This window comes from Rhinatrema bivittatum, chromosome 8 (assembly GCF_901001135.1).
Source record: "Rhinatrema bivittatum chromosome 8, aRhiBiv1.1, whole genome shotgun sequence".
In the NCBI taxonomy this organism is placed as follows: Eukaryota; Metazoa; Chordata; class Amphibia; order Gymnophiona; family Rhinatrematidae; genus Rhinatrema; species Rhinatrema bivittatum.
In genome coordinates, this window is record NC_042622.1 from 43,809,413 (window position 1) to 43,825,805 (window position 16,393).

Sequence of the window (16,393 nt, forward strand, 5' to 3'; positions counted from 1 at the left end):
ACAATAGCCACTAGGCATTTAGTAGGCATTTTCACTTCATGCTGGAAATGTTGCTGAGGTTATGGATTCTGCTCATTCATTAGTTTTAGCCAAGTGGCACAGTAACACAAAATGTTTAAAGCTTTGCATGAAATCACCCATAAACTGACCAAAAATTCATACAGAAATCACTGACTTTTTGACAGTCTGCATTGTTACATTAAAAATGAGTTGAATGGGAACCAGCAGTGTTACAGTAAACAAAGATTCCAGGTCATGATAAATGATACTGGCATGCTAAAATCTTATCACTAAACACAGTAACAAATGTGCAATTAACCTATATGACTACCTTTTATTAATTTGGAATACCTTGCCATGTTATATCTGCTGATTCTGGTATACGGCAACTTACTACCTGCTGGGTTTCATCCAACACATATAATTGGCAGTCATTTATTGTCTGGCCCAGTGAATTATCGGGCAGTGTCATGCCCAAATTTCTCCACCTTACAACTGGATGTCTGATGATAATGTGCCATCTGCTCCTGTGTGTTCTACCACTCCAGGAATTTACTGCTGTGGACCTTGCTCAGTCACAGCCATAAAAGAAGGAGATGTAGATCTCACATATGACACTGCCTCCATGTTTGCTGAAGTGAATGCAGACTACACGGTCTGGATTAACTATGAGGATGGAACTAAGAAGAGAGTTTACAATGATGCCAAAGAAATTGGTAAATTCATAAGCACCAAAGCCATTGGCAGCAATGAACGACTGGACATAACGGACACCTATAAATATAAAGAAGGTAAATTTAATTAAGCTGCGGAATTTGTTGCCAGAGAATGTGGTCAATGCTAGCATTTGTCTGGGGTTAAAAAAGGATTGGAAAGTTTCAGAAGGACAGATCTACCAATTATTATTAGCCAATAAGCAATGCAAGACAGATTTTCCTGTTGGGATGTGTTGGGTACTTCCAAGCGACCCAGTATATCCATTGTTGGAGACAGGATGCCAGGCTTGATGGACCATTGATCTGACCAACATAGCATTTTTTTATGTTCTTATCTTCTTTTCTGTAATTCAATTTTGCTCTATTATTTGCAAATATTTAATTGGAATCTGACAAATCAGTGACCTAATTCTTTACTCTCCATTTAAAAACATGCAACTGTTTTTCACATGAGTAGCAAAAAATGTATTGAGTAACACTTTAAATCTTGTGAATTATTGGCCAAACAATAATTTAATTTTGCAGTTTCCTTGAAGCCCCTTAACATTAACTCATACATTTTAGGTTTTTTGGCTCTGTTTCACTATTAATTTCATGAGAATGTTTGCCACAACTCACGTGACAAATCTTGCAATTAATCCTATGTCAAAATTTTCGCCAAAATGGTAGGAGTGTTCACCCATACAAAGGAAATGAAAAATGAGACCAAAGACTCACATTTCTTTTCATTCAAAACCAAAATAAAGCCCCATGACCCCACTCTAAAATGCATTTTTTAATTGACTTTTGTTTGAGAAAGTCATTGAAGAAAAACCCTAACAGATGCTACATTTCTCTCCCCACCCCTCAGCTTTCCCGAAGCCTCCCCTGACCTGGACCATACTTACTTTTTCGAGATGGTCTCTACGAAAGGGGCAGAAAGGGACAGAAGTGATCCCTGGTTGCTCTTGCCCTGCTGACTCAAGGTTGAAGAATGGCACTGAGTGGCCCATTTTCAGCAAACAGCCATGAAACAAAATGGCATTCGTTTCAGGGCCAGCTGACACCATTTTTGAATTGGGGCCCAGCGACTGGAAATAGCTCTTAACCTTTTCTACTTCACAGACCCCAGAAGAGGGTAAAGGACATCTTCTTGTGGGGAGTGGGGGTGGGGCTTATGGGGAAGGCAGGAGGAGGGGAGGGGAGGGCAGAAGTATTAATTTTGCTGTTTCGGCAGCTCTCAGGAATTTTTTTCTCAAACCAAATATCAATATAAAAAAACCCACACACAATTTGGATGGTTTTATGTTTCCTTTAAAAATTAAACAAAACCAAACATGGGTATTTTGTCATGTTTTTCGTTTAGTTTAAAAATGAATACATATCCCTAATAGATATAACTTATGTGCATAGTAACTGTTTGAAAGATTGTATGTGAATGTTAAGTCGCAATACTGAAAAGCATAATACAGCAGTATCATTTCATTCATTGGAAGGTTTTTGAAAATTCACTCCAGTTCTGGTGTTAAATGGAAACTTATATTCAGGTCCTTCTCCATCAGGCTCTGAGAAAGAAAGAGAGGTATATGAAAAGGCTATTAGCAAGCTATATGAAGGAGGAAGCATGCTGGAAAAATACAAAGCCATTGCAAGACTCCGAAGGAGGTCTTCTCTTCAACCCTCACGAGGGCCTCAGCTGTCAGGGAAGTTCAAGCTGGAAAAATTTCCTTTGGCCGGCCAGGACATCCACCTTGTCTTAATCCTCAAAAACCTGACCTCTGAAAAGACAGACGTGGAGGTCCACATCAATGCGTCGTCCACCCTGTACACCGGGAGGCAGATTAATGACTTCTGGAAGGATTCTAAATTTGTCACACTTGACCCGGAAGCAGGTAGCTTTTTCATATGATTTCACACAAACAACAGATTTGGGTTGTGACAAGTGCAATCTCTAAAACCAAGATTGTACCTAGAGCTGTGAAGTCTGAAGGTTTTGTATGCACTGGACTAACATAATACATTTCTAGGGCAATTTTCAAAAGTACCTGCATAGATGCAAAGTCTTCAGGCCCTTTTCCCCAGACTTTGTCTGAAAAAGTCAGGAAAGTCTGAGCATTACTTTCTCTTTGAAAATTGCTTTTTCTGCGGGTCCTTTCCCTCTTCAGAACAATGTATGTAGATTTGAAAACCCAGTCTATATGCGCTGCTTCCCTCCCCTGACCTAACCATGCTCCCAAGCCCTTCTCTTTCTGCCCAAATAAAAGTCAAAGCAATGTTGATCCCCACACATACTTTTATGTGGATAAGGGATGGACAGTCAATTTGCCCATTGACTTTTGAAAATTGCTCTCCCTTTGAGTAGCTTTCAGGAGCCAAAACTTCCTTCCTCCAATTAAAACAGAATAGGAGTGTTTTGACATGAGGAAGGGAGTGTTAACTCCCGAAAGCTAGTCAAGAAATGTATTGTTAGTCCAATAAAAGGTGTATTTGTTTAAATTTATAGACTTTTAGTTATGTGCATTCAAGGGCATGGCACTTATACTACTTTAAACTAATGTGACCAGTAAGAGAAATACTACACTATCGTCACCCAATATCTTGAAAGGTGCTATAAGAAATAAAGGGAAAAGGGGAATGGAATGTCATCACTATCCGCTCTGTGCCAGCCAGTAAAATTACTAACGGAGCATCGTCACGGAATGAAGGCGTAGCCGATTGGTGGTTAGAGCAGCAAGGAAGCCAGAGATCAAATTTTGCTAATTTTCCTTGTGACCCTTGAGTAAGGCACTTCACCCTCTGTAGCCTTAGGTTTAAATTTAGGGACTTATTTGCTAAAGATTTTCTTCCATTTCGTATCTATGGGTAAAATGCTTAGTAAATAGGGCCCTTAAATTGTAAGCCTTCTGCAGACAAGGAAATACCTACAGTACCTGAATGTAATCCGCTTTGAAGTGCCAAAAAAGCAGGACTTAAATAAATAAATCAATAAATAAATAAAATAAGGTGGAATATTACTAAATAAATCACTTTTAAAACCTCATTTAGTGACGGAGAATAATGAGCTGGTCTCCAGTTTCAAAACCAAATTTGGCTGAGCTGTATTTTTACAGCATATCACCCCCAGCTTCTGTCTTTGTTCTGGAAGTGGAATACTCTTTGACCCATTTTCTAGTTTTCAGTGTAACAGATGCTAGAATATGCTCTTGGAATTGAACTCACCAAGACTCAAACTTTCAAGGCCAGTGCATCTAGCATGTTTAATGTTGTCTGCTATTTGCATGGGAAAGCATATTAGGTCTTGATTAATCCCGCAGAAATAATATCTGCTCAGTGCCATCACACTTCCTGCATACTGCTCTGTGTCCTGGTTTTCTAATTAATTCTGAATGGTTTAACTTCTCAGAGCAACAGATTTCAATGACGATAACTTATGAGGACTATCACAAATATTTACATGATGATACCATGATCCGCATTACTGCTGTATGTGAGGTCAAGAAGACAGATGAGAGAGTTCTAGCAGAGATGGACATCCTTTTGGAGAAGCCATCCATCAGTATCAAGGTAAGGAGATGACCAAGATGCTATTCTATAGTAAGGAAATAAAATAGGGTTATGATCAAGAATTGGAAAACCCCAGTCTATCTTCCATTGGGACTCCTAGTTCAGACCAGGGAAGAAAGCTAATGAAACATAATCAGCATGGGGGAAAATAATAGCAAGAGGAATAGGTGATGAGAAAGAAAATCCCAAGCATATTTGCAGGCAAAGTCCTGCTAAGAAAAGAATTATAAAAAAGAATCTATCTGTCCCAATCCCTGTCTGACTTAAGCAACTGTTTCTTTTTATTAAGCTTGACATGAAGTTACAGCATATTACTCAGAGTAGAAATAAATGAATTAACCATTTTCTCTCTGTTCTTTTCAACTCACATAAGCATGGTAGAATTAAGTCAGTCTAATTTCAGAAGCTTTCTGCATTGGCTGAGAGACTGAACCTATGGTATACTGTGTTAGGGAGAGAAAGCGTTTTGAAGGATGAAGGCTAGGGGAGGAGAATTGAGGTTCATATCATGAGAATTGGCTAGAACCAGTTCACCAATCAGCACCTATTAATTTGAGCCTTTTGTGGCCTAGGGTGAATAGATTCAGATTGCCTGCTGTTTAGTCTTACTCTCCATATTGGCTCAGTTTGGATCTTTTTCACCCAACTTGGATGCATATATTCACAGATCCACAGTATCTTTGACTCACACTGCATAGTTTGAGCCTGCAAATATCTCCATGAAACCAAACCAATGGGAGTAAATCCATTTTTCGGAGGGGTGGGGAACATGGGGTTAGGCAGGAGGTTGAAGATTCTTTGAAGAAGCAGAGTCAAGTTTGAACCAGGTTTGAACAAGTTTGAACAAGGTGACCATGATCTCTGAAAATCCAAGTAAACCAGAGTCAGTTATTTTCAGAGAACATGGGTTCTCGCCAGGTTGGAAAAGGTTCACTAATCCCTAAGCAGGATGTGCTCTTACCCTTTTTGTCTCTGTAGGCTCCAAAAACCGCGGTGGTGAACAAAGACATTCCTATCGAAGTAATAATTACTAACGATCTCTCGGAGCAGCTGAACGGCTGTTGCCTGCGCGTGGAAGGCGCTGGCCTGATGGAAAGGAGCATCACCTTAGAGTGAGTAGAACAAGATGCCTTTCTCTCTGGCATTTCAGAAATGCGCATTTTATGTGCCTTCCAACAAAGTAGAAAATGTTTTCTGCTTATCAGCTGATCAGGGCTCTTGCAGAAGATGACAACTGATTTATATTGTGGTACGCTACAGGATCATTTTTGCCCCTTTGAAAATTGACTAGGGCTGAGTAGGGATGTGAATCAGGCTTCGGACGATTGAAAATATCGTCGATATTTTCAAAATCATCAGAAATCGGGGGCTCTCCCAAAACGATAGGAAAACCCCACGATATTAATCGTGGGGGTTCTCATCGTTTTGGGGAGGGTGGGAAAAATGGCACACAAAAATAACCCCTAAACCCACCCCAACCCTTTAAAACTAATCCCTTAGCTTCCCCCACCCTCCTGACCCCCCAAAAACTTTTTACAGGTACTGGTGGTCCAGTGGGGGTCCCGGGAGCGATCTCCCGCTCCCGGGCCGTCCTCCCACTCCCGGCGCCATCTTTAAAAATGGAGCGTGCCATCCAGTGCTCCTACCATGTGACAGGGGCCGGCCAATGGCACGGATACCCTGTCACATGGTAAGGGCAAAGGGCCAATGACACCATTTTGATTAGTGGCAGCCGACAGCCCAGGAGCGAGAGGACGGCCCGGGAGCGGGAGATCGCTCCCGGGACCCCCACTGGACCACCAGGTACCTGTAAAATGATTTTGGGGGGTCAGGAGAGTGGGGGAAGCTAAGGGGTTAGTTTTAAAGGGTCAGGGTGGGTTTTTTGTTTATCGGCTCGGGCGCAGCCGATAAACAAAATCGCAATCGGGCCGGACGAAAAAAAACACACGATGTGAATCGGAACCGGAATCCGAGCCGATTCCAGTTCCGATTCACATCTCTAGAGCTGAGTGTCTAAATTAGAAAGTGTGGGTGGCCATGGGAGGGGGGTGTTAGGGTGTGGTTAATAGGGATGTGAATCGTTTTAGGACGATTAAAATTATCGTCCGATAATTTTAATATCGTCTTAAACCGTTATGGAACACAATACAATAGAGATTCTAACGATTTATCGTTATAAATCGTTAGAATCGTGAGCCGGCACACTAAAACCCCCTAAAACCCACCCCCGACCCTTTAAATTAAATCCCCCACCCTCCCGAACCCCCCCCAAATGAGTTAAATAACCTGCGGGTCCAGCGGCGGTCCGGAACGGCAGCGGTCCGGAACGGGCTCCTGCTCCTCAATCTTGTTGTCTTCAGCCGGCGCCATTTTCCAAAATGGCGGCGAAAAATGGCGGCGGCCATAGACGAACACGATTGGACGGCAGGAGGTCCTTCCGGACCCCCGCTGGACTTTTGGCAAGTCTCGTGGGGGTCAGGAGGCCCCCCACAAGCTGGCCAAAAGTTCCTGGAGGTCCAGCGGGGGTCAGGGAGCGATTTCCCGCCGCGAATCGTTTTCGTACGGAAAATGGCGCCGGCAGGAGATCGACTGCAGGAGGTTGTTCAGCGAGGCGCCGGAACCCTCGCTGAACGACCTCCTGCAGTCGATCTCCTGCCGGCGCCATTTTCCGTACGAAAACGATTCGCGGCGGGAAATCGCTCCCTGACCCCCGCTGGACCTCCAGGAACTTTTGGCCAGCTTGTGGGGGGCCTCCTGACCCCCACGAGACTTGCCAAAAGTCCAGCGGGGGTCCGGAAGGACCTCCTGCCGTCCAATCGTGTTCGTCTATGGCCGCCGCCATTTTTCGCCGCCATTTTGGAAAATGGCGCCGGCTGAAGACAACAAGATTGAGGAGCAGGAGCCCGTTCCGGACCGCTGCTGTTCCGGACCGCCGCTGGACCCGCAGGTTATTTAAGTCATTTGGGGGGGGTTCGGGAGGGTGGGGGATTTAATTTAAAGGGTCGGGGGTGGGTTTTAGGGGGTTTTAATGTGCCGGTTTTGCGATTTTTAGATTTTCACGATTTTTCACGATTTTTCACGATATTTTACCCCCCCAAACGGCAACAATACGATTCCCTCCCCCTCCCAGCCGAAATCGATCGTTAAGACGATCGAGGACACGATTCACATCCCTAGTGGTTAAGTAAGTTAGGCTCATTCAATGCTGATTTCCAGCGCTAGGCACCCAGTGCAAGTGACAGGCTCCAAAGTTAGGAGACTTTTCAACCTAAAATTATTGTAGATGCCTCATTTTGGCTGAAATTTCACTGAAGTTTAGGCACCGAGGTCAGGCGCTCAGCTTCCTTTGAGAAACAGTTCTGTTATTCTACTGTTTGTCTTCTGGCCTCAGGCTTTCATGTCTTTTATCTGAAACATGAACATACAACGAAATCTCGCTGTATTTTTAACAATGCAACTTTTTCTTCATTGAAGAGATTTGAAAGCAAATGATAATGTATGCTACACAAAAACGTAAGCCAGGGAACATACAATTTTCTTTATAGCTACTTTTGGTAGGTTAATCAGATTTGTATTATGTATTGGTTGTTATCCGCCGAGCACATTGGATCGAGCGGGTAAAAAAAATCTTTTAAAATAAATAAATAAATGCCATGCTGAGTCCGGCTAAAGGTCCATCGAGCCCAGCATCCTGGGTCCTACAGAGGCCAGTCTGGGCCACAAGTATCTGACAGGATCCCAAAAATGTACTCCTTGCTTCTCATTCCCAGGGTTCTGCTTTCGTCTGAAAAGTGAAATCAAACAAAAATATTCATTTTGCCGTGTGTTTCATTTTCCTTTTCAGCTAGGCAACCCCTCCCCTCTCCCCTACCACTATGAAGTTTGCAAAACTGAAATTCTTTTGGGTTCGCCACATGCATCTGCAAACCTTTTTTTTTTTTTTTCAGTTTTGGAAATGTAGCCCCTGAGTGGAAAAACTCTGTTAATGTCCCCAAAACCTCACCCTACCTGCACAGTTCTCACTTAACAACAGCTGGAGCCCACCAGGCTGGACAGTCTGTGTGGGCTTCACCTCAGTTTTACTGAAAGGTTGTAAAAGTAAATTGATGAGTCCTCTATAAACTCAAAAGTGAAAATAGTTTCATTGATTTGCACAACTTGGAATTTAATTCATTTGTGAAAAATCCTTTCACAAACAATTCCTTGAGTAATTTGGCTCCTTACTCACTTCTCCTGTCTCTGTAACTCGCGCCCTCAGCTCATACTCTTTTTTACATCTTAAAACCCCAAAGTCTCTCCTTGGGAGGGAAGATTTATCCAAATATTTTACCAGCAACACAAGTCCCGGTTCTCTTTCTTCTCCTGCAGTCTTGATTATTCTCTAATCCCTGCTTTGTGGCTCCCAAGTGGGTGTTTTAGCACACATTTATCTTTTCTGATAATTCTCCCTGAGTTCCTACTAAATCTTGACACCGTACCTCAACCTCTTCTCCCGGGTAATGGATGTGAGTCTATTTCTCCATGATAACTCACCATCTTCTTCTTCCTCTGTCCTTTTGAAAGGACAGATGCCTCTCCTCTAACCAGCAGCAGCAGCAGCTGAGGCCCTGGGCCTTAGGGTGCTCAGTGACACAAAAACACAAAAAAAACTTACTCAATGGTGCAAGAATGAGAGGCAGGAAGGGTGGGGAAAAACCTCCTTCTCAGACAACAGTTACCAAAGCACGGACAAAGCACTCCAATGATAGGGCACTCTGACTCCTTTCGTAGCCCATTTTCTATGCAGACAGGCTGCAGAGGCCTAACCAAAAGAATAATAAACTAATATAACCCCTGGGCTTTTTGAACCTGGATAGTGGTTCCAGGAGCCATATCTCAGTTCTAAAGTTTAGGTGGAACCCTTCCATACTGTTAACAGGTGTTATTGTAGAGTGCCCTAAGTGGGGGAAAAGATCACTTTCATTGACCTTTGCATTGCAACCAGTTTAGAGTCTTTGCAGACTGAAGTGATGATAACAGCACAGATGGGCATTGAAGTCATTTTGCAGCAAAAAGCATCCTGGAAGCTGACTTTGGTTTCCAACAATACTTTTATTGATAAGTTGTAAAATGATTGGCTGGTGGCTGGATGACCCCACAACTGGCCACACTTACCCCCCATCAGCTGCGATGCCTCCTGCCCAGCTAGAACACTGCCATACTTCCCTCTAGGCTGGCCCCCTTAGTCATGCGTGTGAGGCTCACACCTGTTCATAAAGGCCCTGTGACAGTAACAGGACAGAGGCTCAGGGAAATGATGTCCTGTTACTGTCCCATGCTTCCTGCCAGTGCGTCAGCAATGGGTCTTCCTGCTTCTGCATGTTGCTCCAGCGTTCCTGGGTTCTAGCACTGCCTCATCCTTGCCTCATCCATCCTTGATTCTTCCAGCCTTGCCTCGTCCCTGCCTCATTCTTCTTTGTCTCCTCTTTGACCTGATCTCCTGATTTTGACCTCTTGCTTTGGATTAGACTTGTCCTCGCTTGCCTGTCACCTTGACCTGAGCTCGGACGCAGACCTGACCATTCTTGCTTGCTGTCTGGACCTGACCTTAACCCTGGATCTGACTACACTCTGCTGCTTGCCCTGATCCCTGGCCTGTCTCCAGTATATCCTGTCTACTGCCTGCCCCGACCTCTGATCTGTCTCCGGTATCTCCTGCCTGCTGTCAGCCCTAATCCCAGCCTGCCCTTGGACTCCTGTCTGCCTCACTGCCCCAGGGACCCACCTAAGGCCTGCCGGCAGCCAGAATCCAAGGGCTCAACCTGCAGGGGAGGCGGTTGGTATAGGTGAAGCTCCAGTCTGTCCTGCTGCAGGGTGCGTCCGCTAGCTGTCGTCATCGGCTTAGAGGGTTTGCTTGCTAGGCTGCGGCAGCCATGCCACAGATCTAAGGGCCCACAGTTTCTGAGCTCATAACGGGTGATATGAGTCTTTACAGCTGTTTAATTCACTTTTAGGTGGTACAATTACATTTGAATGAATTTATGACCTCCCAAAGTCTTAAGTAAGGTTCAGATTGTAAAGCCAATTAATTTAGTATTCAGATTGATGTTTCTCCCTCCCATGGGTATAGGGCAAGTTGATTGCTTCCTTCCCAATGTTGGTGAAGTATCAAAGGTGGAATCCATTTTAACACAGTTATTTGTCTCCTACTTCCTCCATGATGTTTTCTCCTCTAAACTTAAGTCCTCCTCACAGTAACTGAAGGGCATCCAATATACTCCTCTTTTCCCTTCCAGTATCAGAATGATACTTCTGTTACTCCTCCAAATCTCCAGTAGATATTCCAAGGCGCTGTTGGGGTCCATTCCAACTCCTTTCTCCCATCTCGCCTTCTCATTGGATCTTGATGAGCTCAGATTCCTTTCTTGAAGAGAACCTCTCCCATTTGATGTTAGAGCCAAAATTTAAATTAACTTAATTGAGCCCCTAGTTAATGAATACTCAAACACAAATACATTAATTAAAAATACAAAATTGAGTATTGGGAGGATGGTAAGAAACTCCCAGCCAATTAAAAGGCTCCACAAGACAACTCAAGCAACAGCAAAATTAGGGAGAGAAGGCTGCCTCAGCAAAAGAAACTAAGGAAGCCACACCCTAAGATGGTGGTCTGGCTTTATACACCAAAAAGACCTACCAATTACTCTCTTCCACATGGGTAAGTTAAATATCACAGTATGGTTCTGTCTCCTCCCAATACTAATGGTACATTCTGTCTGAATCCCAAAAAACAGTACAGAACATGCTGCTCTCTGAAAGGTTAACTCGGGAAACCTACAGCAAAAAACCCACAAAAAAACAAGAAATCCACACTCTTAAGATAGTGGCAGGGGTTTGTAAAGGCTCTGAGCACACCATCCATTTCTCCTTCATGGGGAAGCAAAACCAAAACCTCTGCCTAACTATTCTCTCGGTCTCTTCCCAGAATATTGGGTCAGTCCTTCTGGTAAAGAAATCAAAGATTCCTTTTGGAAAGTTTGCAGGGTACCTCTAAATATCAGTCTTGCTTGAATTTTAGGGGAAAAAAGAGCAGGTTTCTTTGAGATCTGAGGTCACACTTTTTCAGATTTTCCTCTGGCACATCTTGTTACAGTTCACTGCTGCTGTGTTGAAATCCAGCTCTCATTTTCAGTGAATCAGCAACAGATTTCCGCAAATACCATGCATTCAAACAAACATAAATCTGCAAACTAATGCAATCCCTGGGCTGATAGTCCCCAGTAAAGCCCCAGGGATCACACTTTGAACACAGGCTTAGATGTTCCAGTTGGCATCATGATATTACTTTGCTTTGAGTGTCCAGAATTCCCAGAGTAGGGAGAAGATTTCCCTCTAGGCCCTGTGCATTGCTTAGCTTGTTATCTCACCTTCAAGTCCATTTGGAAACAGCACTAATAGGTGCGATGAAAGCTGGATTGGTTTCCAACTTAACATTTACTGCTGCCAAGCGAGATAATAAATTTGTAATACATTTGTAACCTTTTACTTCCATCTAAAGTATTTGGATGTTAAAGCCAATTCCAATACTTAGTTTTAGTCTTTTCTCCCTTCCAGGCATTAGGCTCGTTTGCAAGCTCTTTCCCAATAGATGTTCTTTGGTCGTTAGATATTTCACAGAAAAGTCCCAGCTCTCATACTGCTCCTGTAGTTCTTCCATCTTCTCCTCTTTCCTGTTGATTGTACCTGTTGGGCACCTGCTTTACACCTCTACATCAGCCTCATTGAGATAGAGGGCCACCCCAGGGTGGTACCACAGCTCTGCCCCTCCCTTCCTTTTCTCCTTCTTGCTAGGGATGAATGACGAACCATTCCTCCAGTAGGATACGGTTGATCCTGTGGCTCTTTCTCTACTCAAGTCGCCCTCCCCCTGGATTTTGAAGACTCCGAGCCTCTAGGCCCTAGAGCACTCAGTAAAATACAAAGAGGAACAATCCTTAAGCAACAGCGAGGAAAAAGAAAGCAAGAGGCGGCAAGGTGCAAAACTTCTTCCTTGCCCAAAAGAAAGGTTTCCAAAGCACGGCAAAAATTTGGGTAAAGGGTCTTCGTCTTCTTTCCTTGCCCAGGTCTCAACCCCAGAGTCCTTTCCCAGCAAAAACAAACAAACAAGGAACAGCAAAGGACCTGCTCCTCCTAGGAGGGTTGACTAAGGATTCCTTTTCTAAAGATGGTGGCAAGGAGTTCGCCAGCTGAGCTAAAACCCACTCTAACCCTAACTCTGTTCCCCCTCTAAACTTGAGCCAGTGTTTATTATGTCTTGTTCATTTATCATGATTGTACTGCTATTTCTGCATTGGATGGAAGTTTTCATGGGAGACGCAGGCTGTAAGATTTTCCAACAAATAAATAAATAATAGGAATCCACTGGATTCTCTACACTAAATCAACAGACTCACAGATCTGGAGCAAGTCCTTCAAATGAGTTCCTAAACCTCCCTTGTAACAGTTCCCGTATCTACTGTATGTCCGATTATGTATTCTGATAATGGATTTCTTCTTATTTTTGTTGTCATAAATGAGTCCATTGGTAGGCAAGAAATCCATCCCACAAACTCATACGCCATGAAGTTTCACCAAATACGGCATATTTGAAATAAACCTTCCAGTCTCTCTAAGACCTACCAAGTACATTATAGAATATGATGATATGAAGAAGAGCTCAAATGTTCATAGCCCATTAAATCTGTTTATAGCAAAAATCACAAGCAGAACTCTCATTTTTTTGTTCGGTGCAGTATAAATTACCCATCATTCCTTTCTTTACACATTTAGACAGCTGTCATGTATACTTTTTTCAATAAGGTATATAAACCTTTGAAAGTGACAATTCAGGAGTTCTTTTTTGGGTTTAAAGTAACTGGCAATACATTTGAAATACTGTAACATTGGAATGCACTTTCTAATAGTTATTTGTGAGAGAGAGTGTATGAGCTGAAAACTGAGAGCTGCTATGTGTGGTTGGAGTGGTTGATTGCCTGTTAGGGTGGGGTGCCAGGATCAAGTTTATCGTAGGAAGAGGGCAGGAAGGGTGTGTGCTTGAGATCTACAGCGTAGGAGCTGCCAAGCCTGGTGAGCAGACAGAAACAAATGTGAGGCATGGTGGGGGCTCCTGCCATAACCTGTGTAAGCTCTATTAACTGTTGGGTAAACTCGCTGCACTTGAAGTTTCTAGGTTGTAGTAGACAAATCTGTTTTGAGAAAATAATGCAGTTCTTCTGCTATGACTGACAAAGAGCTAACCTTAGTAGTTGTTTATGGGAGGTTTTCTATACGGCATTCAGTTTAGCGTTTGAATGACATATTCTGCTCGGTAGATGCTATGAGGTTTTTCTGCTTTAATAACATTTTTGGATTGTTAGCAACATTGATAATTCCCAGGTGCTTTCCTAGTAGGGCCTATCCATCTTGAGTTGTCGAGTCTGTTTTGTGTTATATGTTGACTGATTTTTTTGTTTGCTTTTATGTAACCCGGCTAGAACTGGCAATAGAGTGGGATCAAAGTATTTTAAATAAATAAATTAACAGTATGGCTAGGATTCCAGTACAGATACTTAACAGGGGATATTATTTTGCTTATTTGAAGGGCCTGTATTCTGGCTATGTAGAAACTGTTAAAAATAGTTTGATGAACTGATTTGATGAGCCCACAATTTTATATTTGCATACAAGTTTGAGCAGATTGGCCTGTTTTGAGGAACCCGCAGCAGAAAAATTCAATATGGCTTCCTGTGAAACCATAGCAAGAGTACACTAAACCTGTTTGAATTTTTCCCAGATTTACTGAGAAAATTACAATGAATTTTCCAAGCAAATCCAGGGAAAATGTTTTTAAATTCCACTAAACTCAAATCAGGCTGAAATTCACCCAATTTAGGTCAGACTCCAAATCTGCACATCTCTACTACAGAACTGATTCTACAAGCTCTTTTATTTTCATTTTTTGATGTACTGATCTGTGCCGGCTTTTGTAGTCTCTGATAATGCTGATTGGAAATTTCATATATAAAACCCAGGGACGTTTTCTGCACCAGCCATGCTTAACTGATTTCTTTTTCTGATTTTTTTTTTTTAGGTTGTCCCCACTGAAGCCCAATGAGAGAGCAAGAGTCCAGTTTGACATTACCCCCTTCAAGAGCGGCACCGGGCTTCTACTGGCCACCTTCAGTTATGGTCATTTCTCGGTTAAGGCATCCCAGAGCATCGAGGTGGAGATGGCATAATTCCCATCATTTTTACCCCAGGATGAGATTCTGCCTCCTTCAGTAAGATGTGCTACAAAAAAACCCCCATTTCACTATTCATGGTACACGAGGGATTCCGTTCACCCGAAATCACTTTAACCCCTGGATGCAAAATACGTTGAACGATTGCCTTTTCTAATTAACTGCTACCACAATAGGCAATATTTACTGAATGTTCAGTGCAAAAGGTAAGATATTCCGATCAGCCTGAAGAAAGATATTCAGAGCACCCACACAGGTGGAAGAGCTGGCTTATGAATTAAATGCTGTAGACGTGCACCTTTTCTTTGCATCCAGGAGTCCTCAGACATGAATGTATTTCGTCCTCCTCCAGACTGGCAAGTCTGGGCCCAGGACTAAGCACCAGTTCAGACAAGCAACTGCCATTAATAATGACTGCCACAGCTTTAAAACGTTTTTTTTTTTTTTTTTTTATGCTGTTTTCCAGACATAAAGTTGGCTAAACCTTCATGTGGAAAAACTGCTTTGAAAGAAACCCAAAGAAAGCTCTATTGTCTGGCACTTTCTGGGCTGAGGGGCATAGTAAGCTCGTGGTGGTGGGAAGGGGAGAGGAGGGCTTAGAGACGAGGGATGTGACTGAGCCCCAGTCCCTTCTTGCTTCTTGGCCAGTGCTGCTGCTGTGGAGGCTTGACCACCAGATGAGGCAGGGCAGAGAATTAGCTTCCCAGTTGTGAATGACTGGTTGTCCTTGATATGCAGAGCTGGGTATAATGGAGTGATAGAATGGAAAAGCGTGCAATGAAAATGTCAGAACCCTAGGGTGTATGCCATCTAGTCCTTGTGATTTGCTGCTTTTATTGTTTTTATGCTTTTTTTTTTTATTTTGGTCTTGTATTTTATCCTTTTCCTGCCAGTTCAGTCAGAAGCATTGCTGGAATTCTGGTGCCATGAGCCTTCCTTTGCAGCTGCTGGGGAATCCTTCCTAATTGAAAGAGACCCTACCACTCCTAGTCTGATCACTGCAGTAATGGTCCTGAGGCTGTTAGCCATGCATCAGGGCACCTTTCAGAGCTGTGTATCATGGAATCTAAATCTGCCCACCAGGAGGTCCATATTGAGCTGCTGGGTGGCAGGCAAAGTTAGCCACTTGCTAAACTTATCCAGGATATTTATTGTGCTGCTGAATATAGCTAGCTATCTTAACATCTAGCTACCTTTGGCTGTCCTGTAGTTATCCGGTTAACACAAAAAAATTGGCATAATATCCAGCTACCTTAGCCAGATAGCAGCATTCAACCCCAGACATAGCTGGATACATTTTTAGTCAGATATCTATTGTCAGGGGTGGTAGGATGGTTGGGATTTTTAATCCCAGCATTAGTTTGGCTAAGTGTCTGTGCTGGCTCAATAAGAAATTAGAGATGTGAATCGGAACTGATATCGGATCCGATTCTGGTTCCGATTCACATCTATAGAGATGTGAATCGGAACTGATATCGGATCCGATTCTGGTTCCAATTCACATCTCTACAAGAAATATACAAATTTCCTTCATCCAGACAGCTGACTCCTCCCCTTAATCAGTCATCAGGCAAAGATCTTTTAGGTTTGAAATATTTATTGCACAGATTATTTTCCATTACTCACAATTGTTGCTTCCAAACGTGTATGTGCCCCAGGCAGAGATCTTTGTAGCTGGAGGTAGGCAGGAGAAGGGAGATGGAGTATCTTGGGATTCAGGATGAGAAGGCAAAGGGTTCTGAAGCTGATTAGTCTTTAGAATTAAATCGATGAGGAGAGGTGTAAAAAAGCTAATTGTATTTCAGGGGCTGCAGGCACTTCTAGCCTTTAACGCCACCTGGCTTAGGCTGACTAACAGTCTTGGGAAGTGATTAC

General features: G+C 43.1%; 1 protein-coding gene across 1 annotated transcript in view; it reads left to right on the top strand.

The window, feature by feature from the left end:
* LOC115097734 (protein-glutamine gamma-glutamyltransferase E-like) overlaps positions 1 to 15,389 on the top strand; it is a 62,125-nt gene extending 46,736 nt beyond the window's left edge. Inside the window, exons 9-13 of the mRNA XM_029613751.1 lie at positions 549 to 791; positions 2,258 to 2,587; positions 4,099 to 4,259; positions 5,238 to 5,371; positions 14,368 to 15,389. Of these exons, the coding sequence (XP_029469611.1) occupies positions 549 to 791; positions 2,258 to 2,587; positions 4,099 to 4,259; positions 5,238 to 5,371; positions 14,368 to 14,515 (1,016 nt within the window). The 3' untranslated portion in view covers positions 14,516 to 15,389. The remainder of the gene's footprint in view (positions 1 to 548; positions 792 to 2,257; positions 2,588 to 4,098; positions 4,260 to 5,237; positions 5,372 to 14,367) is intronic.
* The last annotated feature ends 1,004 nt before the right edge of the window (positions 15,390 to 16,393 follow it).